The following is a 26,483-nucleotide window of genomic DNA, read 5'->3' on the forward strand; positions in this document are numbered from 1 at the left end:
TTTGTAAGTTATGAGAGATTTATGGTTAAAATATTATGCGATTATTTCTTTTAAATTCTTTATGAGCACGCTTCGCACACAAACTTTATGTTTTCATTAACTTTTTCCTGCTACTAGGCTGTTGACTGCTGAATTTGTAGCACACATATTTTTAGATCGAATTTTTTTTAATTTTTCGAAAGCGTTTTGAAACAAAGTAAGTAAAAGAAAAATATTTAAAAAAAATATTAAAAAAAGAAGTATAAAAAATTATAATAAGCAAGTAAAAAATAAAAAAAAATAATGAATAAAAATTAAAAAAAATCATAATAAGAAATAAATTAAACAAAAAAATATTAAAAAGGTTAAAAATTTAAAAAATTAAAAATTAAAAAAAATAATAAATACGTAATATTAAGAGAAATAAAAATACATTATTTTAACTTTTAATTAAAAAAATGGAAAATATTCCAATACAAAATATTAAAACAAATATTAAAAAAAATAGAAATGAAAAAAATTAGAGTAAATTAAATTAAAGGAAAAAATATTAAAAAATTTAAAAAATTAGAAATAAAAAAAATAGATAAAAAATATTAAAAACAAAAAAATACAAAAAAACATTAAAATATGTTAACAAATTTTAAATTCAAATAAATTACATATTGCAATTAAAAAAATGCAAAACAATTTCACCAAATATTTTCAAATACAAAATATTCAAAAAAGTTAGAAATAAAAATGTTTAAAGTAAATTAAATTAAATATTAAAAGAAAAAATATTAAAAAGGTTAAAAATTAAATAAATAATATTTTTTTATTTAAATAAATTTTTATTTTTTATTTACAAAAAACGCAACATAATTTCACCAAAAATCTATTTATGCTATAAAAAAAATTTTAAGTACAAAAAACATTGAAATAAAACAAAATTCCAAAAATTAAAAAGTTAGAAATTAAAAAAAAATTTAAATTGCAATAAATTAAATTAAAAAAATATAATAAATTAAATATCTTTTTAAATTAAATAAATTAATATTTTCAAAAACCGCTAAATAATTTCACCAAAAACATATTTATGATATAAAATTTTTTAAAATATAAATAACATTGAAATAAAAAAAATTCCAAAAATTAATTAAAAATTGCAATAAATTAAATTAAAAATAAAAAAACTAATTAAATATATTTTTTTAAATTAAGTAAATTAATTTTTAAAATACTGGCAAAATAATTTCAACAAAAAAGCGTGTATACATTTTTTTAAACATTCAAAGGAAAAACTATATTACATTTAAAAAAAAAATTAAAAAAGCTAAAAATTGAAATATAATATTTTTTTATTTAAATTAATTCATTTTTGTTATTTAAAAAAATATTTTTTATTTACAAAAAAATTTCAAATATAAAAAAAGGTTAGAAATTAAGAAAATAAAAAATTAATTGAAAATGTAATTAAATTAAAAATTTCAATAAATTAAATTAAAATTAAAAAAATTAATTAATTAAAATTTAAAAAAAATAATTAAAATAATAAAAAATAAATTAATTAAAATTAAAAAAAAATAAAATTAAAAAAATTAAATTACAATTAAAAAAATAAATGAATTAAATTAAAAAAAAAGTTAATTAAAAATTAAAATAAATTAATCTGTTTAAGATTTGTTCTAATAGATAACAATTCAATTCAATCGGTAATAATTAAAAAAACATTAAAATTCAAATCGTAATTAACAAAAAAATATTTAAACTTAATAATTCAAAAGGCATAACAGATTAAAAATGTTAAATTGAAGTATTTTTTTAAATAAATTTTTTGAATTTTCTTAGTGAAACAAAAATAAATGCAATTTTTTTTTGGTTTAATTTTATAAATTTTTTTTCGTAACTGTCTTTTCTAGTATTACTTTAAAATTTTTTGAATTTTAAAAAACATTGGTGTGTTACAAACTCAGTCACTTATATCCTATTTGTGTAGTTCGAAAGTTGTCTATTTTCAGAGCAACAATAATTTCAAAATTTAAAATAGCATTGCTAATTTTAAGACGAAACTTTCAATAGCCTAAAAGTATGCAACAAGTTTTCGAAAACTTCGTATATAACAAGCTCTATTCGTATATTCAAAACTCGTAGTACTTTTGGACAACTGCTCTTTTTTTTTTTTTTTTTTAACTTTTAGTGCAATTATCCCAGAAATATGCAATAAATATTTCAGCAAGTTTGAAAGCAGCATATTTTGCGGGAAATTTTCGTAACTAAAAATCACAAAATGCGTAAACAAACCAAAATTAACTGTACTTGTATGACTGAAGTTTTGTTAGAAAAATGGGCGTGGTTATTATAACATTTCAACTTAATTTGGTATTATACACAAGATTTTATATGGAATGTGGCACGCATTTTACAATTTGAGAGTATTTTATTATTTAATATGAATCTGAAGTTGTTATAAATATTCCTGACGTTAAAAATTATTTAAAAAAAAAAGCAACAAATAATTAAAAAAGTTATTCATATGTAAAAAAAATAGTAGGGTGGATCAAAAATGGAGTAATTTTTTTCGCTTGGTACACTGAAAAATAGGTTCTTGGCCACCTCTGCGAAAATCTCTACAAGCATGAGCAATGGTAACGGACTCCGTCTTACATTTTTCTATTTATATTTTAAATTTTTATTAACAGATAGAAAAGTTCACATTTCGCTTCCACCTACTTGAAAAATTAGGAGTTCATACTTGGAGATATTTTCGTATGAAGGACAAAAAAAAATTTTTCTGAGTAATAAATTTAAAAAAAAAAATACTTTTTTTGATCCACCCTAATAAATATGTATATTTTGGATGAATTTCATGTAATTATGGAAATCTATTTTGCAAGATTTAATTTTTTGCTGTTTTTTTTTATTTTCAAATTTTAAATTTAATTAAAAAAATTAAAACAATTTTAATTTGAAAAAATTTTTTAATTTTTAATTTAATTATTTGAAAATTTTGTTTCGAAAACAAAAAAATTATTATTATAAGAAAATTTTTAAAACATCTTTTTTTAAATTTCAAATAATTTAATTTTTCAGTTTTAGTTTTATCAAAATGTTAAATCTGAATGAAAAAAATATATTTCTTTGAAAATATAAAATAAAAATATAAAATAAAAAAAAATATATTTTTTTGAAAATATTTTTTTTTAATATTTTTTTTTTTTTAATTTTTTCGGGCAAAACATTATTTTTGAAACATTTTCAGACAAACAATTTTTCAAATTGTTTTAGTTTATTAAATCTGAATGAAGTATAAAAAAGTTTTGCAGCAAAATATTTTTTTGAAATAATTTCATTTTCCAAGTTACTTTTTTTTAATTTTCAGCAGGTAAGAAAATGTTTTTTTTTCCGCCAAAAAATAATTTTTTAAACTTTTTTCGACAAAGAATTTTCTCAAATGAATGAAGTAAAAAAAATGTATGCGACAAAATATTTTTGAAATGATTTCATTCTCCAATATCAATATTGTTAATAGGAAAATATTTTTTTAAATTTTTTTCTGGTAAGAAATTAACTTTTAACACTTTTATTGACAAACAATATTTTCAAATTGTTTTAGTTTCATCAAATATTGAATACAAATTTAAATATTTTTAGAAATTTATATATTTTTTTAAATAATTTAATTTTCCAAAATTAATTTCGAATTTTTTTTCTCTAATTTTTATCCGGTAGTAAAATATTTTTTTAACTTTTTTCCGTTAAATTATTTTTAAATTATTTTTAAATAATTTAATTTTTTAATACACATTTTAATATTTAATTTTTTGATAAAATGTTAATTTAGTAATAAAAATGAAATTATTATTATTTTTTAATTTCTTTCGGATAAATGAATATTTTTTTTTAATTTTTTTTTCAAATTCTTTCATTTTTCAAAATTAAATTTTAAGGAATTTTTTAAATTTTTTTTCGGTAAGAAAATATTTTTTTAAAAAGTGAAATCCTTCTTCCAAATGCAGCACTAATTTTTTATGCATTTACACTATATTCACCTCACGGCTAACATGAAATATCAGTATGTGTTTTTTATACAAGAATAAAGAATTTTTTATTCTTTTTTTTTTATTACTTTACAAAATAAAGCTCAAGCACAAAACTTTCAATTTTACAAAATTTACATAAAAAATGTATTAATTAATAGTCTAAGAGACAACGACAATAAAATGTATGAAATCTCACAAAACACTATAAAGGTGCTGCGCACGCGCTGTATTGCGCATAACGCTACTGAACGCATTAAACGTAAAAACGATTTTCGAAAACTGTACAATACGTTTATGTATGTACGTATACATCACAAAAGATAAAAGTTCACCACAAGTACAATTCTCGAAAGTAATATTAAGGCCAACACAAATGAAAAGTGGAAAGGAGGAGTAAGTAAGATATAAGTAAATATGTATGTATATTGTTTAAATACGAGTATGACGCGTATAAAATACTATACTTTGGGAGCAACAAGTTGGGTAAAAACAATAAGAAACCAAAACCAGAACCAAAACAAAAACCAAACCACCAACCACCAGAGAGTAAGCAATTTTTGTTGTACATATTTTTTTAAAAGGCTACGCAGATTAATATTACTTGCTTTTAGCCAAAATGCTTTTGTTTTTTTTTTTTCATAATACAATTTTTTGTTTGTTTTGTAATTGGTCTTCGGTTCTTACCACACAGATTCATTAGCGAATTCGACTTGCGACCACGGAAATTAAGGCTACTTCCTTTAGCTACAGATATACGTGAGCGGCCTCGATCGACGGTTGGTTCTGGAAAAAGGCCCATAATATAGGCGTTTGTTTTGGTTTGTACACATTAATTAATTTAAAAATGTTTTTTTTTTTTAATTTTTTTTTTGTTTTTGGTAGTATATGCGGTATTGAAGTAGTTAGAAAAAAACGGAAAAATATAGAATGCTCTTAGAATAGTAAGGTTAAGTATGAAATAAAAACAATATGGTAGCACTAAAATAATTGAATTGCATAAGCGACCACTTTGCGGGCCGACCCGAGTGCCAACACCACTTCTTCCCCCACTTGTGTTTGTTTGTGTGTGTGTATATATATATAAATAATAATAACTAGGGTTGCTAAAAGATATTTATAAAACTTAATATATATATTTATATATATAATATGCAATAAATATATAGTTATATACACTTTGCCAGCACAAATCAGTCGGGAAGCAGTTCACCTTCTGCACCAGGTGAGAGACTAAACGCACCGTGGGTACATGCATATGCGCGCATGTCTGTATGTATAGTATGTGTAAGTGTATGTGTATATATAGGTTATATAATTGTACCTTTACGCATATATAAGGATATTGCTATGTACTTAATGGGCTTATATGTACTAACACATACATATATGTATATTATGTATAGGTAATTATAAATATACATATGTATATGTGTATGTATAGGTAAATAATATTCGTATGTATGTTTGTTGGTAAATAATTGGTAAGTTTCATAAGTGTTTAGCTTAAATTAATACCCATCACCAACCTCTTGATGCTTTATATGATCCCCTGCGCCCAATCGGTGTCGAACTTGTGCTTGGGTATTCATCAGGTGATTCTGTTCAAAAAATACACATATGTATATATAAGTATAGTATGAGTTGTTTAAAAATAGTTAGATGAAATAAGGTTGCAAGTGCAATGAAATGGTTATTATGTAATATATGCCTTATATAATAAAATAAAATAACACTGCAACACTAGCATGCTAAAAAATATATATTAGAAATTTATGTATGCAAAAAAAATATAATACATTTTTTACTTTTTTCAATATTTTTTAAAAACAATTTTTACTAAAAAAATATTTAATTGAAAAAATATATAAAAAAAATGTATTTTTAAAATTTTTATTTTTAATAAATAAATAAAAAAAATATTTTTAATGTTTTTTTATTATATAAATTATTTAATTTTTTAATAAAAATTCAGATAGAAGAAATTATTTAAGTATCTTTTATTAGAATAAATTTTGTATTATTTTTTTAAATATTTAAATTATGACTTTTTAACTTTTTTAATTTTTAATTAATTTATTTAATTTTAATATTATTATTTATTTATTTAATTTTGTATTATTTCTTTAAATATTTAAATTATGATTTTTTTTAACTTAAATATTATTATTTAAATCATTTAATTTTTAATAAAAATGTCGGGTAAAAAAATTATTTACACAAATTTTTTTTCCAATTTACACAAATAATTTTTTTATAATTTTTTAAATGAAATATTTTTAAATAAATTATTTAATTTTTAATCAAAAAAATACATACAAAAAATATCTACTATATTTCATTTCATAAAAACTAAATTTTGTAATATTTTTAAAATTATTTAAACAAATTTATTTTATGTTTAACTTTAAATTAAGATTTTGCGCTATTTTTTTAATTATCTAAACCATTTTCTTCTTAATTTTTATGTTTCATATTTGAATTTTTTACTATTTTTTAAATTATTTAATAATTATATTTATTTATGTTATATTATGTTTATTTTATAATTTATATTTAAATTTTAAATTATTTAAAACAAATTGTTTATTTATATTTTTCAGTTTTAATTTTGTATTATAAGTATCATTTTATAAATTCTTGAAAGTAAATCTTTCATTAGTTTTTAAATTTTATTTACTAAATAAACAATTGCAATTAGAAAAAATTTTTAATTAAAATCATTTTCAAAAAATTGTTTAAATTTATATTAAATATTTTTTCATTTTATATTAAACTTGTTTAAAATTTTAAGAAATGTTATCAAAGATTTTTTAATTATATATTTTATTATTAAAAAAAAATTATTTATTTAAAAACATAATAATTCATTTAATTAATTAATATAATAAAACTCAAATAAATATTATTTCTTAATTATTATTTTTTTTATTAAAATTTTGTGTTATATCAACATTTAAACCAAATTTTTATAAATTATTATTTTTTAATTAATACTTTAATTTTTTTAATTAATTAATTTTTTTCAATTTTATACAAAAATGTTGCGTTATTTCCACATTTAACTCAATTTGTCAAATTTTTATAAATTATTATTTTTTAATTAATACCTACTTTAATTTTTTTAATTAATTTTTTTCAATATTATATTAAAATTTTGCATCATTTCAACATTTAAATCAATTTATACGTTTTCAATTTGATATTTAAAGTTTGCATTATTATTATTTTTAAATTATTAGAACCAAATTTTGTATTAATTTTTAAATTTTTTTTTTGTAATTTTATTAATTTCATAAAAAATTGCGTTTAGAAAAATTATTTAATTAAAATAGAATCTCTGAATCTAAAAATTTTAAGATTTATTTTAAATATTTTTTAAATTTTATATTTAAGCTTGTTTAAAGATTTAAGAAATGTTATCAAATATTTTTTTTAATTTAAGTTTTTTAATTTTGATTTAAATATTTTTAATATTTTTTTATTTAAAATTTTGCTGCTAAAAAAATTATGTAAGGTTATTATTTCCAATACTAAAAATTGTATATATGTATTTCAAAGTATCAAAGCGCCTAAAAGTATATTATAAAACACAAGAAAAAACGTTAACTTAAATTTAATGAGGATACCTCGTCGAATAACAAACGATTTCCATACAAGCACTTGATGCGGATCATTCATTTTGTATGGCATATATGTACATATGTATGTACATATATTTTGCTATGATATAGTGGTCCGATATCGGCCGTTCCGACAAATGAGCAGTTTCTTGGTGAGAAAAGAACAGGTGGAAAATTTCTGATCGATATCTCAAAAACTGAGGAGCTAGACAGATTGATATACCAGACAGATTGACGGAGATGACTAAATACCGTTCCCACGGTAGTCGGGTCTAAATAACCGGAACGGACTCGGATTTTTATTCGCCCAAGGACTGTCAACTCGGCACTATAACTTTGGGAATGTTTTGTGCCGCTACAAGCACAGCAAGAATTAAATCGTAAACGTATCTGAACAATTTTGGCGCTAATTCTTAATGTAACAGTTTTAAAAAATTTATACTACTATACTAAATTTATACTTAAACTGCTTTTAGGCGCATGTAATAAGACTTAAATGACTTTTAGGCGCTCAATCCTTATATTAATTTAATACATATTTTCAATAAGAAAATTTATGCAAAAAGCAACAAATTGAGTTAATACCATTAAACAACAACACAACAAAAACTTAAAACTTTTTTGCAATCAAAATTGCTACAAGACTGCGAAACAAACTCGAAATGCAAAAGCAAAGTTTAAAGAACGGCTGTTTGTCGCTTAGATAAAAAATAATAATAAAATGGAATATAAAACTGCTTCACAATATTTAAATTATGTTTTAAAAAAATAAATGATTTTGTAGACTGGCTTCAATCCGAGTTAAAAAGCTGTCGCAATTAATATGAGGTGAATTATGCAATTTGAAATTTTTATAATTTTTGTTAAAACATTTAAATTAGTCTTTAATGCATGTAGGTTGGTTGTTGTAACGCTGATGATATATTGTATGGCTAGCTGTAACTGCATGCTCATATAGGCCATGCAATATTGCTTATGTAATTTATGAAATGAAATTATTATTATTTGTTCAGTGGTATATTGTTTGAGTTGCTGTAGCTAAAAATATTTTTTTTTTAATGTAAAATGTTGTTTTGTTTTTTAAATACTTAGTAACTTAAAGATTTGACTATTTTAACTTTGCTTTTTATTTTTAACTATAATTATTTTTTTTTTAATTTCTTTTTTCCTTTTTAATTATTAATTTTTTTTCGAAATTATTAAAAAAAAATTTTAAAAATTTGGAAAAATGTATTTAAAAATAAAAGGAAAATTAAGAAATGAAAACAAATGTTTAAGAAACTAAAATAAAAATTTGAAATATTTTTTTTTTTAATTTTAATTATAATATTTTAAAAATTTGGAAAAATTTATTTAAAAATAAAAGGAAAATTAAGAAATAACAAAAAAATGAAAGAAAAAAAATATTTAAAAAACTAAAATAAAAATTTAAATTTTTTTTTAATTTTAATTAATTTAATTTTTTAATAATTTTATTTTAAAATTATTTTTTATTGAAATTTCTGAAATATTTTTATTTAATTTCTTAACTGTTTTAATCTTTAAATAATTTCTTTCAAATTTCTTAATTTCTTTTTTTTAATTTATTAAAGTTTTTAAAATAAATTTTATTAAAATTTCTTAAAAATTTTTATTTAATTTTTTCTATTATTAAAATAATTTGTTTCAGAAATTCTTAAATATTTTTTTTTTCATTTTTCCAAATTTCTTAAATTTTCCGAAAATCTCAAATATTTTTTTTTAATTTTTCCAAATTTCTAAATATTTTTTTGTTAAATTATTAATTATTTTTTACCTCGTACAATATTTCTTTAATATTTTTTTCCTTATACTTTTTTTTAATTTTTCCACTATTTTTTCTGCTAACCCTTTTAGCTATACTATATTTTCATACACACAAAAAAAAATTAGTTTTGCTTATGTTTTAGTGGATTATTTACCTTTCACAGTTAGAGAATCGTGCGAGCCTCTATAAAAATCTCTTCTCAGCGTGTTGGAATTGCTCAATGTACCGTAGGCTACATAGTTTTGCAGCGAACAAATGCAGCCAAATGGCGTAATTAACACACAACGGAAAAAAACAACAACAAATAAATTATGAACATTAAATAAACAAATAAGAAAAATACAACAAAATTTTTGGGTTTAAAGCGAAATGTAAAAACAACAATTGGAGTTGATTGCTTGCATGCCTCGCATTCTGATTTTGTTTTTGTAAGAAACAAATTAATAAGAAAAAAACGCTTTTAAAACACAACACAAAGATGTTTGGGAGGAAAATAAGCAAAATGTCACGCTGCACAAAAACAAAAAATTAATAATTATTCGAAAGCAACAAACACAGCACACAAAAAATACATTTCGTTTGGAAAAAAAAAAATTTATTCAAAAAAAAAAAATTAAAATGTACAAAAAAAAAAATTTTTAATTCAAAAAAAAAAAATAATTTAATTTTAAACATTAAAAAAATTAAAAATATTTTTTATAATTATAATACGTTGCAAAAAAAAAATGTGTAAAACTTATGTAGTGTACTGCCAAGCCCAAAAGCTTGAAAATATGTGCATTTTGTATTTGAAAATTCAAAAATAAAAAAATTAAAAATATATAAATGTTTACTACTAAAAGCTTTACAAATCACTCAAAATGCAAAAAAGAAAAATATTTTTTTACATACCATTACATAAGATTTCGTTATATACATTTGTATATGTATATACCCACTGCTATTTTAAAAATATTTTTTATTCAATTCTAACCTCACTTTTGCAGTGTTTTTAAAGTGGTGCGATAAAAAGATTTTTTGTGACTTGTGTATGTGTGTGTGTGCACGCTTAAATCATAACTGTAAAGCAGCTTTTATGTGATATTTGAATTTATAAATTTTTTGGTGTGTTTTTGATAAATTACAACAATTATATACAAGGAGAAGTAGAATGTAAGGCATGTAAGTTGCAAATAGTTTTGAAATTGTATCGAGCAATAGAAATACATTTACAAAACGTAGCAAGCAACAATTTACAAGTAGAAGAAAACTTGAACTCGCTAAGAAACGGAACTAAGGATTCTTTTTTTCAAGTGTGTGTATGTGTGTCTTTGGCGTTTGCTCACCTGTTAGATTGGTACTAGAACCTTTTTTACTACGACTAGAAATACTCGATGCTTCACTCAAGTCCACGGAACCGTCATCGACATGTATGGTCTTGGGACGTGGCCGTGTGGGACGCGTTTGACGCAGACGTGGCGTTGTGGAATTCTGTGTTGACTGTTTCATTGTTAATTCGCGATCAAGCGTTTTACCCTAAATTGGATTGGAGAATGGATAATGTTATTGAAAAGTGTAATAAGACGAAAGTTTATTTCAAAAATTAATTAAGGTTAAAATTTTAAATTTTTCAATAAATTTAATTCAAAAAAATTTTAAAAATTAATTTAAAAGAAATTAAAAAAAATTAATTAGAAAACAAAATTAAAAATCGAAATTAAAAAAAAAATAATTAAAATTAAATAATTTAAATAAAAAAAAAATTACTTAAAAAATTATAAATATTAATTATACTGATTGGAGAATAGCTCTTGTTATTGAAAATTTGTAATAAGATAAAAAAATTATTCCAAAAATTAATGAAGGTTAAAAATTAAAATAAAAATATATATATATATGTATGTATATACATATGAATATACATAAAAAGAATTAAAATATATTAGAAAATTAAAAAAAAAATATTCTGAATTTAAAAAAGTAAAAAATAATTAAATAATAAAATAAAATAAAAATTTTAAAAATAAATAATAATAAAAAATATCATAACAATAAAAGTAAAATAAAAAAACAATAAAAGCAATGAAAAATACAAAACTGAAGTTAATATAAACCTTTAAAAAAAAAAAAATAACAAAATTAATTTAAAAAAAACGTTAATTGAAAAAAAAAAATTTAATTAAAAAAAAAATTAATTAAATAAAAAAAAAAATAAATTGAAAAATTAAATAAAAAAAAGAAAATAAGAAAAAAAAAAATTAAAAATTGAAAAATAAAAAAAAATATTTTTTAAAAAGAAAAAAATAAAAAAAAAAAAAATATTAATAATAAAATATAATAACAATAAAAGATAAAATAAAAAAAAATAAAAGCAATAAAAATAAAATTTTTGGGGAATAATATAAATTTTATGGAAAATTAATTAAAAAAAAATAAGAAAAAAAAAAAAAATTAATGAATTTAAATTAAAATTTTAAAAAAATAAAAAATTTTATTGAATATTTACAAAAAAATAAAAAAATAAAATTAATAATAATAAAAAATTTAAAAATAAATAAATAATAAAACCAATGAAATAATTTACAACTAAAATTAATATAAGCCCACAACTAAAAAAAACAGAAAATATTAAAAAACAATTATTGAAAAATAAAATTAAAACTAATAAAAAATTAAATTAAAAATACAAAATTCATAAAAAAACTAATATTTTGAAACTATAAAAATAAAACAAAAATAAATAAATTAATTAATTAAAAATAAAATTAAATAAAACAATTCTTTAATTAAAAAAATCTAATAAAATAATTGTAATTAAAAAAAATATGAAATTAAGCCATAATTAAAAAGCACAGAAAATATTAAATAATAAAAAAAGTTATTGAAAAATAAAATTAAAACCAATAAAAAATTAAATTAAAAATAAAAAATCCACAAAAAAAATATTATTTTGAAATAAAAAAATAAAACAAAAATAAATTAAATAAGTAAAAAAAAAATAATTAATTAAAAAAATTAATTCGAAAAAATTAAAAAACCTTAATTGAAAACCAATTAAAGAGAAAAATGTTAATTAAAAAGAAATTAATTTACAAAAATTTTATGTTCCAAAAAAATATGTAAAAAGCTAAGCATACAATACATAATTTTACTTGTTTTTATATTTCCATTTTGCTTACCTCCCGTTCGGCCTCTTCGATTGCCTTTTTCAATCGATGTTGCTCCAAAATTGCCGCCCGTCGCGCCATTTGTTCTTCTTTCTTGCGCGCCTTCTCCTCTTCCTTTTCGCGCTCCATTTCACGCTTGCGTGCCGCTTCGATTTCTTTACGCGCCTTCGCCTCCTCTTGCTGTTGGCGGCGCTGTAGTGACTGTAGCATGATTTTTTCTTTGCGACGCTCCATTTCATCGATGGATTCCTGGGTGTGAGAGGAATGTGAAATTATTGATTGGAAAATGTAAAAAGTAAAAAAAAAAGAACGAGAAGTTTATATGAAAGATAATAAATAAGGGTTACTAATATTCGTTATTGTGATAAAAAAATATTTATTCGTTAAATGAAAACGTTTTCCATACAACACTTTTTTTCCGATTGTTCAGTTTGTATGGAAGCTTTATGCTATAGAGATCCGATCTGAATAATTTATTCGGAAACCATTTCTGCAGGAACTTGCATCATTGAAGATAGACGTAAATGAAAATTTTTGCCAATTGATTCCGATGTTCGGTTTTAAGATATCGATCCGATCTGAAAATCGGAGAATAAACTTAGGTTATGTCGGATTTCCTGAAGATATCTCGAAAAAGGGAGTTTTCTGATTGATGTTCATTTTGTACGGCAGCTATATGATATAGTGGTCCGATATCGGCGATTCCGACAAATAACCCGCTTCTTGGAGAGAAAATGACGCGAGCAAAAAATCTGATCGATATCTTAAAAAACAAGGGCTACTTCGCAAAAAACACAAAATCATTTTCAACACTTACCCGATCCAAGTTGGTCACGTCGGTGCCGATGACCAACGCCTTCGCCTGACTACTGCTACCACCCGCACCGGCGGCATTTGTAGTTTGATGACTACGCGTTATGGGCGGTGAGGACGACAGTGCCGCAGCCGTCGCCGAAACACTGAATTGATGTACGGGCGAACGTGGTTGCGCTACTGGCGCTTTTTGGCTATTGAGGTCATCATGGCGTAACTGTATAGGCGCATCTGTGTACTTATTGTATGTAGCCGTATTAATGTCGCTCATTTTGCCACCATTCTTAAGCGTATCCATATTGCCGACGCCACCGGCGTACTGACGCAACAGCGTGCCACCATTGTAGGTCGGATTGTTGTCTTCGCTGATGCTGTGCGAACGATTGAGTGGCTCCATTTTGGTGCCGGACAACGCCTGGTGATCGGTGCTATCCATGCTGCGCTCCTTCTTCGGCGAACGTTTCGCACGCAAGGGTGGTTTCGGGCGTTTGGGTTGGTTATCGTCGAACGAAATGTAAAAGCCTTTCTCGGTTTTCGCATCGCGTGGATCCTGTTAAAGTGTGTAACGGGCATAATTATATAACGGTTTATATATTGCTTATAGCAGGCATTACCTGAAAACTGTTGGCGTTGACAGCGGGTCTGGACGGCGACGGTATGCGATAGGTTAGGTTGCCGCTGGTTATGTGCAACTTTTGCGGCAACAGCTCGTTGCCACCGTCGTAGCTGCCGTCACTGCCGTGCTGTTGATAGTGTTGCTGTTGTTGTTGTTGTTGCTGCTGCTGCATTTGATACTGCTGCTGCTGGTGTGCATAGTCGGCGATGCGCGTATGCTGCATCGATTCGATTATATTACGTTCCAACTCCTCCACATCGTCCTCATCGCCAATAAAGCATATGCTCTGTGGCGCCATCATATCATCGCACATTTGTTGGCCACCCGAAGAATTTGAGGAAGACGTCGCCGCTGTTGGCGGCGCTTGTTTCGTTGTCATTGGCATATTGGTGATAGAGTGTTGACGCTGCAGGCCGCCACCGCCGCCGCCGCCGCCGTCGTTGCTGTTGTGTTGCATGTGCTGCGGTGAGGAGCGGAAGAGATGCTGATACTCACCACCGCCATCGTTTTGATGCAACACAAATCCACCTTCACGTCCACTGTTGCTCGCCATTTGATTGGACTTCTTCCAAGTGTAGTTGCCGTCCATGGGCAACGTTGAACGTTGCTTTTGCTGTTGCCATGCATTCACATCCACCAAAGGCGCTTGCGACTGCTGATACTGTTGTTGTTGTTGCTGCTGTTGCTGCTGCTCGTACACCGATTGATTCCACGTGCGTCGTTGCGGTTGCGCCGGTTGCGGCGACATTTCATGCGGATACATGGGATTCGGTTGTGGTGAGCTCGGATCACGTCCGTAGTCATCGTACATGCTGGCCCGATTCATGTATTGCGGTGGCGTTTGGTTGTGGTGTGGTACGTATTGCGGCGGACCGGGTGGTCCACCGTAGACGTGATTGTTGTAAGGAACCATATTATCGTTATATAACTTCTGTGGTTGCATGTAGTGTGGTTGTTGTTGCATCATTGGTGGCGGCTGCTGTGGCGACACATATTGCCCGTGTTCGTTTATATATTGCATTGGCATTGATGGCATTTGTTGCTGTTGCTGTTGTTGTTGTTGGTAGGGATCGCGACTGGGCGGACGCGAGTTGTAGAGATTGGCATGTGGATTGTATGGGGAATGTGCAAGATGTGGTGTCGAACCGAAATTGTGCTGTTGTTGTTGCATTTGCATTTGATTGAAATTGTCGCTGAGATGTTGTTGTGAACCGTACGGTGGCTGCGGCGGGTGAGAGGTGTGTATGTTATATTAGTTTTTAATTTACAGTTATGCGTGTATGAAACACAAATAATAAATAGAAACAAAAACAATTATTGTTGTAAGTGCGCACATTGGGTTTGAGGCGTTTAGGCATTAGTGGTGGTTGCGGTTTGCCACACAAAAATGTGGTTTTAGAAACAAAAACATTTTTCCATAAATTCTAGGTTATAAAATTAAGTTGCATGAATTAAAAAAATTTAAAAATATTTAAAAGAAATTACAAACAATTTGAAATGAATTAAAAAAATTATAGAATTAAAAAAACACGAAACTTTGTGGAAAAAATATTTTTTTTAATATAAAATGTTAAATATTTTTTTTTAATATAAAATATTAAATATATTTTTTATGCATATATTTTTGTTAATTTTTAGAATTTTTCCACAAGTTTGTTTTATAATTTCGTGTTTTTTATAATTTTTTAAGATTTTTTTTACATTTACTTATGATTTATTTTAATATTTTATACTTTTATTTTAAATCTATTTATTTATCTAATTTGATTAATTTTTCAAAATTTAAAATTAATTTTAAATAAATAAAAAATTAAAAAAACACAAAACTTAAAAATTGAAAAAAAATTATTTTTTAAATATAAAACGGTAAAATTTTTTTTTTATAATTTTTTAAGCTTCTTTTTAACTTTTTCAGATTTCTTTAAAGTTTTTTTAAATATTTTATACATTTATTTAAATTTTTTTATTTATTTAATTTAATTATTTTTCAAAATTTAAAATAAACTAAAAAAAGTGCAAAAAATCAAAATTAATTTAAAAAAATAAAAAAACACAAAACTTAAAAATTAAAAATTGTATTTCTTTTTAAGTAAAATAGTGAATATTTTTTAGTTCATATTTTTTTTTTAATTATTATATTTTTTTTTTTAATTTTTATAATTTTCCTTTTCATTTTTATAATTTTTTTAAGTTTCTTTATATTTTTTTTTTAATTGCTTTATAGTTTTCGTTTTATGAATTTAAATATTTATTTAAAATTTTCTAATTTAATTAATTTTTCAAAAATATTAATTTAAAAAAATATAAAAATTAGAAAAAATATTTATTTTTATAATTTATTTTTACGTTTTTTAATATGTAAAAACATTTCTTAAGTTTTTTTTTTAATTTATATTAAATTTTTAATGATCTTATTAATTATAATAATTCAAATTATTTGTAAATATAAGCGTTAGGTACAATTTTGCAAAAAAATATAATAAAAGTACAACCATGCTATATAACCTCAAAAAATTTGTCGAACTCATAAATCGCTTGATTTGTGGCGAGAATTTTGAAGCGTAATCGCGTTAATGAGCAGCTTGAGCAATCGCCACATTTAAGCTTCAATACTAATTTAATAAGTTATAGCGCCCGAAAATATGCATTTTAAGGGTCTAGTCAATATTCCCTCCTACTGTTTTTAAATATTTTGATTGGAATATCCACAGCATAGCGAATAAAAATGAATTAATATTAATTGCCAGACTGCCAAATATCTTAAAGAGCACGGGAAGAAAAATGTAAAGCTTCGAAATTCGGCTAACGGTACTTCATTTGGTATGCATAAAACCCTACCTAAGTCATAAAAACTCTATAAAGATTGGGTCATCAAATAAATGAAGCTCAAAAGTTGGAACTTTGGTTAACGGTACTTTATCTAGTACGAATAAATCGCTACCAAAATCATAAAAAAACCTTAGATAAATGTCATTCCAATTTACGCATTATTCAAAAAACAAAATAGTAAACTAATTAGTTCTAATATTATCTCTCAAAAGAACAATCTAAAAATTGCGAATTTCAATATAAAAAAATTGTTTTTCGAAACAATTAAAGGGATGATTTACCCTGAATCAAAAAAAGTAACGGGAATAAGTGCCTCAGATTTTGAGATATTGATCTGAAATTACGCATTCGCCCTTTTTTCATCAAGAAGCTGCTCATTTGTCGGAACCGCCGGTATCGGACCACTATAGCATATAGCTGTCATACAAACCGATCGGTCGAAATGAAGTCCATGTATGGAAAACTGTTTTATTTGATGAGATATCTTCATGAAATTTGGCATGGATTACTTTCCAAGGTAGGGGTACAATTTCCGAACAAATTGTGATGTTCGGACCACTATAGCATATAGCTGCCATACAAACTGATCGGTCAAAATGAAGTCCATGTATGGAAAACTTTTTTATTTGACAATATATCTTCATGAAATTTGGCATAGATTATTTTCCAAGGCAACGCTACAATATCGGAGAAAATATTTCAAATCTGACTACTATAGCATATAGCTGCCATACAAACTGTCCCAACAAAATCAAGAAAAATATCATTTTATACCCGTTCATGCTATAAAAATGCACTTATGAAGGGTATTCTAGCTTTGTTACAAACGAAGTTGAACTTTTTTCTTGTTTTTTAAACTCCTCAGTTAGCTTTTAACAAACAATTCAATTTTTAAATGTAACTCCCGAATGTTACTTCACACAACAACAATGTAACTAATAGGAAATTTCCTATAAAAACCGCATTTTCACAGAGCTAATCGAAAGTTATTGTTATAATAAGCTACTATAATACTGATATGCGAACCAAATTTGCGCACCTTAACCTCACTTTAACGTTTTTCTTTTGCTTTTTTGATATGCGAACCAAATTTGCGCACCTTAACCTCACTATTACGTTTTTTTTTTTTGCTTTTTTGATTTTTTTTTTACTTAGACTACCTGATTCAACATGTTGGCCATATGCTGTGCGTGCATCAGTTGTTGCGCTTGCAATTGTTGTGCTTGTATTTGGTTTTGTTGGACTGTTAGCTTTTGAATATCCTGTTGTATATCCTGTAAATTCATATTCATAATAGCCAGACTTTGCTGTATTAGAGAAGTACAACAACAACAACGACAACAAAGAGAGAGAGATGGTGTTAATAAATTTAAGGGTTGGTTAGTTAGCATTTCAATTAAAACATAAATAAGTACATATTGAGATAAAAAAACAAGTTAAATTCAGCAATATTAAGTATTAAAGACAAGCGCTACCTGATACTTATCCAAGTCGAGCGGATCAAGATCTGGCGTACGATTGGAATCGTTACTCAATGTCTCCCATTTCAACACCTCCGACGAGGCATCCAAATCCTCGCGTGCAAGCTTTAAATTTAATGCGTAAGTACGTGTAGTTAGGTGATTAACGGTTAGTAAGAGATTATAGTATGAATACTGAACATTGCAAATGTTACCTTTTCCTGATGACGCAACAAGGCCATTTCAATGCGTCGCTTATCCTGTTCGATGCGTAAACGCTTCTCTTCGAGTTTCATGCGTATATTGGACAATTTGGAGGCGTTCTCCAGCGTGCGCAGATCATCGTCGTAGGGATCTAAGCGTATAAAAATATAGATATAGGATTAGTTTGCCTTTCAGCCAACAAGTTCAAATGCTACGCACCAATTTTACTATTATTCCAAGCCTCCACTTTGCTTGAGCCAGAACTTTGTGTTGAGCGTCTGGTCAACGTTTGCTCATAATCATTCGTGCTGCTGTCCTTGCGTTCGGCATACTGCTCTTCCAGATTGTCTTTTTCAATGGGATGTTGACGGCGTGTCGAGGGCATCGGACTGCTAACCGTGCTGACAATGCTGTTCAGTTGAGTATTGGAGGCATTCATGTTGACATTATCGGTGCTGGGGGGAGGGAGGAGAAAGTAGAGCATAAAAATATGAAAAAATATGTTAGCTTCGGTTGTACTGAAGCTGTAAAACGCTGCACAAATAAAAAAGTTTCCATACAAAAGCTTGATTTTGGTAGTTTGTATGACAGCTATATGCTATAGTGGTCCGATCTGAACAATTTGTTAGAAGAGTGTAGCAATGTCTTAAGCAATAACCCATGTTAAATTTCGGAAAGATATCTCGTCAATTGAAAAAGTTTTCATACAAGAACTTGATTTTGAATGGTCAGTTTGTACGACAGCTATATGATATAGCGGTCCGATCTGATCAATTTGTTAAAAGATTGTACCCTTGTCTTAGACAATAACCCATGTTAAATTTCGGGAAGATATCTCTTCAAATGAAAAATTTGTCCATACTAGTACTTGATTTAGATCGGTCAGTTTGTATGACAGCTATATGATATCGTGGTTCGATCTGAACAATTTCTTAGGAGATTACACAATTGTCTTAAATAATAAGCCATGCCAAATTTATTGGCGATATCTCGTCAATTGAAAAAGTTTTCCATACAAACACTTGATTCCGATCGTCCAGTTTGTATGGCAGCCATATGCTATAGTGGTCTAATCTGAACAATTTTTTCGGAGATTACATTAATGCTCTAGTCAATATCTTATTCCAAATTTCGTGAAGATATCTTGAAAACTAAAACAGTTTTCCATACAAGAGCTTGACTTTGATCATTTAGTTCAGGGCTCAACAATATAAGGGTTAAATTTTTATTTTTTGTGTAATACCTTGCATGTCGCTTCATTAAGTATTTCTCGGTCTCACGATCCTGCTTCTCCGAACCCGAATCGGTATCGTAGCCAAGTTGTAGCGTGCCGCGTGCATCGGCAATGGAGGAGCGTACGGCAACAGCGGGTTCTGCGGATGTAAAATATAATAATTTCATGAAATTCGTATTTCTATGCTCAAAAACTATATTTTTCAATTCTTTTTCGTACTCACCCACACTAACATTGGATAGCTTTCGTTCGCGTTCACGCTCACGCTCGCGCTCAAAACGTCCGACCGCATTCAATTGATCTTGAGAGCCACCGAAATTCTCAATTGTCAATTGTGAGTCTTCGCTGGATGAGTTTCTGCGTGAGCGTCGTCCTGAAATACGCAGTAAAGTGTGTGAAAATGTTACAAAGTGTTTACTGTTAATTTATACATGAATGGACATGACAAATTATGAGCTTCCAAAACTAAAAATATTAGTGCGCAACTACAAAATACGAAGAACATGCATTGAAAAATAAGCAAAAAAAAACTTTGCGTTTTGCAGTTAGACAATACAAGAGAAAATGAGAGAGGATGCATTTTGTTGAGTATAAAAGTGCAAATAACGGTTCGTATAAAATATTTGAAAAACTCGTGTAACGTAGTAACGGTAAATGTGCAATGTAGCATAAAACTGGTGATGTCCAATAATTTCTACTTAAGTTGCTGACTTACAAGTACGAGTACACTTATGACACCAAGAAAGCGGTAAAGAGTTCTTTTTTTGAAATATGTATTATACATCTTTTTTAAATTACTACGATTTCTAATTAATAAATTTGAATTTAAAATTTTCAAGTTATTAAATTTTTTTCATATAAAATATTTGTATTTTGATAATTTTAATTATTTTATTTAAAATATTATTGTATTTAAAATATTATTTAAAATATTAAAAAAAAATTATTTAAAATATTAAAAAAAAAAAAAAATTATTTAAAATATTAAAACAAAATTGTATTTAAATTATTAAAAAAAAATAATTATTTAAAAAAATTGTTTTTGATCTCAATATTTTTTTTGTTATTTTAAAATTTTAATTTTCGTTTTTTAAATTCTCAAATATTATTTTTTCATATAAAATATATTTTTTTAATATTGAATTTTGTGTTTTTTTAAGTTGAAATATTACAAAGTTTTATTCTTTTTTTTATTTTAAGATTTCAATTTTTTTTTTTAATTTCAAATATTATTTTTTCATATAAAATATATTTGTTTAGTATTGAATTTTGTATTTTTTAATATCAATATTTTTTTATTAAAAAAAAAATTTTTGATCTCAATAACTTTTCTGGTTTAAAATTTCAATTTACGTTTTTAAAACTTTCACACATTATTTTTTGATGTAAAATAATTTTTTAATATTGAATTATGAGTTTTTAAGTGCAAATATTTTAAAGTTTTGGTCCACAATTTTTATTTTAAAATTTCAATTTTCAATTTTTAAATTAAAAAATAAAATTTATATAAAATATATTTTTTAACATAATTTTTTTTATTTAAGAAAAATTGTTTGATCTCAACAATATTTTTTTGTCGTTTTAATTTTCGTTTTTTAAATTTTCAAAACTTTTTTATATTAAATATATATTTTTTTATATTATATATTTTAAATAAAATAATTAAAAACAAAATTTTTGTCTCAATAATATTTTAACATTTTTTTAGTATTTTAAAATGTCAATTTACGTTTTTCAAATTTGAAAATTGTTTTCAAACACGGTATATACATATGTACATATATAATTTTTAACCTAAAATTTATGTTTAATTTAACTACCAATTTTCCTACCACTTTCTTGGTGTTGTTGTATGGACAAAAATTTATACAATAATATATATAGAATATATATTTTATTTGTACTTTTTTTCGTTTTTCATGGGATTTACCTGCATAACTAGGACGCCGATTTTGTTCCCAATTGCTGGGTCTGCCTGCTGGTACGTAATCACCTAATTTATTGGAATGAGTTTGATTTTTAATATTTAGAGTACGCATTTGTACGTGTTGACAATTTGTATGTGTTGTTGTACGAGACGAGTAAATGATGTTAATATATATGTTTCGAGAATACGTAAATTTCAACGATTTTAAAAAGCATTAAAGACGAAAAATCTAAAACTTGTTTTGTACACAATTTTTACAAAAAAAAATGTTATTTTCTATGATTCATAAAAGCGAAAATTCAAAAAAAGTGTAATAAGCTTTGTTAACTGTTTCAAAAAAATGGTAAATGTAAGCTAAGATTTATAGTACATTATAAGTAAAATGCAGCTAAATGTGACTTTAGTTGAGAAAACAAACTCAAAGCATTAGCGCGCACATACACATTGACAGGTGTTTCATACAAGAATTACAAAAAAATTTTAAGCTAGACTTTCAGTACGCACTTGAAATGAAATTTTGAAAATAAAAAAATATTTTTATGGAAGTTAAGAACACAAAAACAAAAAAAAAATACATATAAATTTACAAAAATAAAAAATAATAATTTAAAACTAAAACTACAATAAAATACATAAGAGAAAATAAAAAGTATTGAAAAAACCCCAAAAACATGTAAAAAAATAAAAAAAAAAAAACAAAAAAATATTAAAAAAAAAACAAAAAATTAATATTTAAATAATGAACAAAAACATATCAAAAAAAAAAATAATATTTAAAAAACAAAAATATTAAAAAAAAAAAACAAAAAAATTAAAAAAAAAACAAAAAAATATTAAAAACAAAATATTATAAAAAAATTAGTAAAGTCAAAAACCTAAGAATTAAAAAATAAATAAAGTGAAAAATCTAAAAATTAAAAAAAGAGATAATTTAAAACTACAAAATAATTATAACATGATTAATTAACTCTAAAAAAATAAAAGAGGACAAAAATAAAAAACTAAAAATAATAAAAAAAATTGAAAAGTACATTTAAGTTTAAAAAAATAAAAAATATGAAAAAAAATTAAAAAAAATAAAAACCAATAACAAAATAAAATAATAATAATTAAAATAATAAAAAAAATTTAAACAACAAAAAATATTTTTGTGAAAATTAAAAATATAAATGATAATAAAAAGAAGATATTTTTATGAAAATGAAGAAAACAAAAATTGAGAAAAAATTTTACAAAACAATATAAAGAAATAAAAATAAACAAAAAACTTTAAAAAAGGATAATACAAAAATATGGAAAAAATAAAAATCCAAAAAATAATATAAAAAAAATATAAATAATAATGGAAAAAATTTAAAAATACATTTTATGAAACACAAAAAACGTATAAAGAAATGTAAGATAACAAAAAATAAATAAAAAGAATGAAAATATAAAAATATGAAAAAATGAAAAATAATAATTTAAACCTAAAAATTAATTAAAATATGAAAAATTAAAAAATAATTATTCAGAACTAATATATGTATATAATAAAAAAAATTGGAAAATGTGCTATTTACAAAAAAAAGACATTTTTTTATTAGGGAAACAAAAATATATAACAGAAATAAAATAAAATCAAAGAAAAAATAATAATTTTTATATATTAAAATTTAAAAATTAATAAAAAAAAATGGAAAAGACAACGAAAAATATTTTTGCGAAAATTAAGAACACAAAAATTTAAAAAAAATAATGATACAAAAATTATAATAAAATAAGAATAGAAAAAAAATAAAAAACAGAAAAATCATAAAAAGTTGAAAAATATAAGAAAATTAAAATAATAATAAAAAAAGTTACCTTTAAGAAAAAAAAACAAAATAAATTAAAAAATAATAATATACAAAAATAAAAAATTAATAATAGATAAAACAATTAAAATAAAAAAGTTATAAAACACGAATTTAAAAAAAAATAATTAAAATAATAACAAAAAAGGATATTTTTAAGAAAAAAAAAACAAAAAAATTAAAATAAAACAAATTATAAAAAAATATAAAAACTAATAGGATTTAAAAATATATATATATTTTTTTAATAAATAATTAGGAAATAATTAACAAATTCACTTTTATATTATGATATTGATCAACTAGCTATATAATTATAAATTTTTTTAGTAATAAATTGTAAAAAAAAATATAATTTCTATATACATATGTATGTATGTATGCAGTAAATTGGTAAGCGGAAAGTTATAAAAATATTTGAGAATAGATTAGATAAAAAAAACCGCTCGAAACTACAATTACGAAATTGAAAAAAAAAACAATAAAGAAATTGTTTTCTAGCAAGCATAATCTATTTTAATGCAATTTTTTTCTAAAACGTTGAATTTGAAAGATAAAGCTGCTGATCAGTTAAAGAGTTTATTAGAATATATTTTTTAACCAAATTTTTGATATTTCATTAAAAAAAATCAGATAAATATAATAAGACAGAAAAGAAATTAAAATAGTCAGAAAAATAAAATAAGTAAGAAAAAATAAATAAAAAGTTGTCAGAAAAAATTATCAACTAAAATACAAATTTCAGTTTTGAAAATCAACGAGAGTAAAGCGTTTTTGAAAGCCTAGCTTAAAAAGTGTTAAAATATTAGAATTTTTCAAAAAAATTTGTATCACATACAAGCATACAATCATGCACATACGTGCATGTACAGTACATATGTATGTATGTGTGGCCAACGGCACGTTAGTTCTTACGGTACATACATATGTTAGTTATTTACAAACCTCTTTCATCAGCCTTAGTCTCGATATTTGATTTTTCTTTCGATTGACGCAAACGTGCGGGAACCAATGGCTCCTGTTGCTGTTGATTGTGTTGTTGTTGTTGTGAGTGCAACGACGATAGGGTTGTAACGCCACGTGACTTATGAACAACAAAGGCTACGCAATGCAAAATTGAAAAAAAGTGGAAAAATTGGAAATAAAAAAGTTCAAATTAAAAAAGAATTCTGCTGGTGAACATAAGAAGCATTAATGAGGAGCCGAAGGCAGGTGGCTAAAGTGCGAGCTTAAAAAGTACATATGCTGCTAGAGACGAAATATAAACAAATTTATGCAAATTTAAATTCCAAAATAAAATATGCACACAATTTAGATTATAAAAAAAAAATTCATAAAAATAAAACACATAACCTCAAAATCATATTTAAACACATTTAATGCAATTTTTGAACGAAGAAAACTGCAAACTGGTTTTTTGGCTTGCTTTACACAGCATTTTGTACATTTTCGTTATTTACAAAAATTCTTCTTCAAAACTTTTCACTTTCATATAATTATAGCACAAAATATAGCGTACATAAAGCGGACTTTGAGGCCAATTACGATTCTAACCTCAAAGTTAGCTTTATTTCGCCGCTAATATTTATTTGTAAATAGTCGTTTACCTTCGTTTTCCGAATTTCTTAACCCCGCATTTTGCATTATTGTTGCAGTATTATTTCCATACACTACTTCTGACGAGGCCGAATTCGAAACTAAAAAAAGAAAAGAAAAATAATAAACAAAAAAGTTTAACGGTTTATTTTCAACATAAACGACCTAAGCCACCTTTGCAGAGACTTGGAAGATATGGCTGGTTTAGGGTTAATTCATTCTATTTTACAGTTGTTTTTGGCAGCAGGGGTCAGCTGGTGTGTTCGGGGATTGTGCGTGTGCGGACAAAAACAGTTAGAAATGAGTTTTGGTTAGGCATTGCACGCGATTTGAGCAATTCAGGGGCTTTGAGGTTAGAACAGCATGGCAAATATTGCGGAGTAGTGATATATTGAGTGAAATAGAATTTAAGGTTTAATTTTACGCTTTCGATCGATATTTTGGATTAGGGAAAGACAAAAATCAAGGAAATATTTGAAATGCGCCTAAAAGTAGATATTTAAGTTTAGAAATCATTATTTTTATATATGAAAAATATATTAAAAATGAAGCATACTTTTAGGCGCGCGTACTTTTTGTTAAAAGTGCTCAAAAATTTATTAAGGGATATTTTTCAGTTGTAAATACAAAGGTTATTTATTGGGCAAAGATTTTTTAACCAATTTTTTTGCTCGAAATTTTAAGAAATCTCTGCGAAGAACTTTTTAAACTCTGATTATATTTGAGTAAAGCTTTGAAATCACATTTCAAGATATTATGGCGGCTCGCAACAGCGTGTTTTAGTTTTCAAAACAATAACTTCAAATACTAAATTAGTAAAAATATAAACAGAAGTTAACGAAAATACAAAAATAACTTAGTTCAAAATAAAAAAAATAGCAGAAAATCGAACTAGTGTTATTTTTAAATATCAAGCAAAATTTTTTGTTTTTAAATAATATTTTTCTGGTTAAAAATAAAATTCAAAACACTAAGAATAATATAAAAAGTAAATTATTAAATTTAAAAAAAAAATATTTGTTTTTTGAAAGTTGCAAAAAATATTTTAAACGGAATTAATGAAAATGCGGTAATGTTTTTTCTACTTTTTTAATTTTTTCGAGAAATATTATTATTTTTTATTTATTTTTTTTTAATTGATTATAAACATTTTTTATTGTTTGTTTTATTATTATTTTTTCATATCTTCGAAAGAAAAAATGTACTAACATTTATTTTTTTTAAATTGTTATTTTTAAATTAAAAAATTAAAATTCTGAAATTTCTAAAACATTTTTTTTATTATTTTTTTTAATATTTTTTTTTTGTTTTGAAATTCTCAAATGCTATATTTATAAAAATAATTATTATTTTCAACTTAAAAAATTAGAATTTTGAATTGAAAATTTCTTTTTTGATTTAAAAATTTCAAAACCC

General features: G+C 24.3%; 1 protein-coding gene across 13 annotated transcripts in view; it reads right to left on the reverse strand.

Moving 5' to 3' along the window:
• LOC126755576 (patronin) overlaps positions 1 to 26,483 on the reverse strand; it is a 44,319-nt gene that overhangs the window by 9,185 nt on the left and 8,651 nt on the right. For 4 of the 13 annotated variants that reach the window (XM_050468247.1, XM_050468248.1, XM_050468240.1 and 1 more), the window contains 16 exons: positions 25,079 to 25,168; positions 24,417 to 24,572; positions 21,640 to 21,702; positions 19,933 to 20,082; positions 19,719 to 19,848; positions 18,695 to 18,930; positions 18,487 to 18,626; positions 18,287 to 18,397; positions 17,972 to 18,118; positions 13,981 to 15,204; positions 13,371 to 13,916; positions 12,566 to 12,802; positions 10,733 to 10,922; positions 9,562 to 9,639; positions 5,528 to 5,599; positions 4,686 to 4,784 (listed from right to left, as the gene is read on the reverse strand). In XM_050468247.1, coding sequence (XP_050324204.1) covers positions 4,686 to 4,784; positions 5,528 to 5,599; positions 9,562 to 9,639; positions 10,733 to 10,922; positions 12,566 to 12,802; positions 13,371 to 13,916; positions 13,981 to 15,204; positions 17,972 to 18,118; positions 18,287 to 18,397; positions 18,487 to 18,626; positions 18,695 to 18,930; positions 19,719 to 19,848; positions 19,933 to 20,082; positions 21,640 to 21,702; positions 24,417 to 24,572; positions 25,079 to 25,168 — 3,669 coding nt within the window. The remainder of the gene's footprint in view (positions 1 to 4,685; positions 4,785 to 5,527; positions 5,600 to 9,561; positions 9,640 to 10,732; positions 10,923 to 12,565; positions 12,803 to 13,370; positions 13,917 to 13,980; positions 15,205 to 17,971; positions 18,119 to 18,286; positions 18,398 to 18,486; positions 18,627 to 18,694; positions 18,931 to 19,718; positions 19,849 to 19,932; positions 20,083 to 21,639; positions 21,703 to 24,416; positions 24,573 to 25,078; positions 25,169 to 26,483) is intronic. The other 9 variants (XM_050468252.1, XM_050468242.1, XM_050468244.1 and 6 more) reach the window with 6 other exon arrangements.

Source organism: Bactrocera neohumeralis, chromosome 4, assembly GCF_024586455.1.
Source record: "Bactrocera neohumeralis isolate Rockhampton chromosome 4, APGP_CSIRO_Bneo_wtdbg2-racon-allhic-juicebox.fasta_v2, whole genome shotgun sequence".
Lineage (NCBI taxonomy): Eukaryota > Metazoa > Arthropoda > Insecta > Diptera > Tephritidae > Bactrocera > Bactrocera neohumeralis.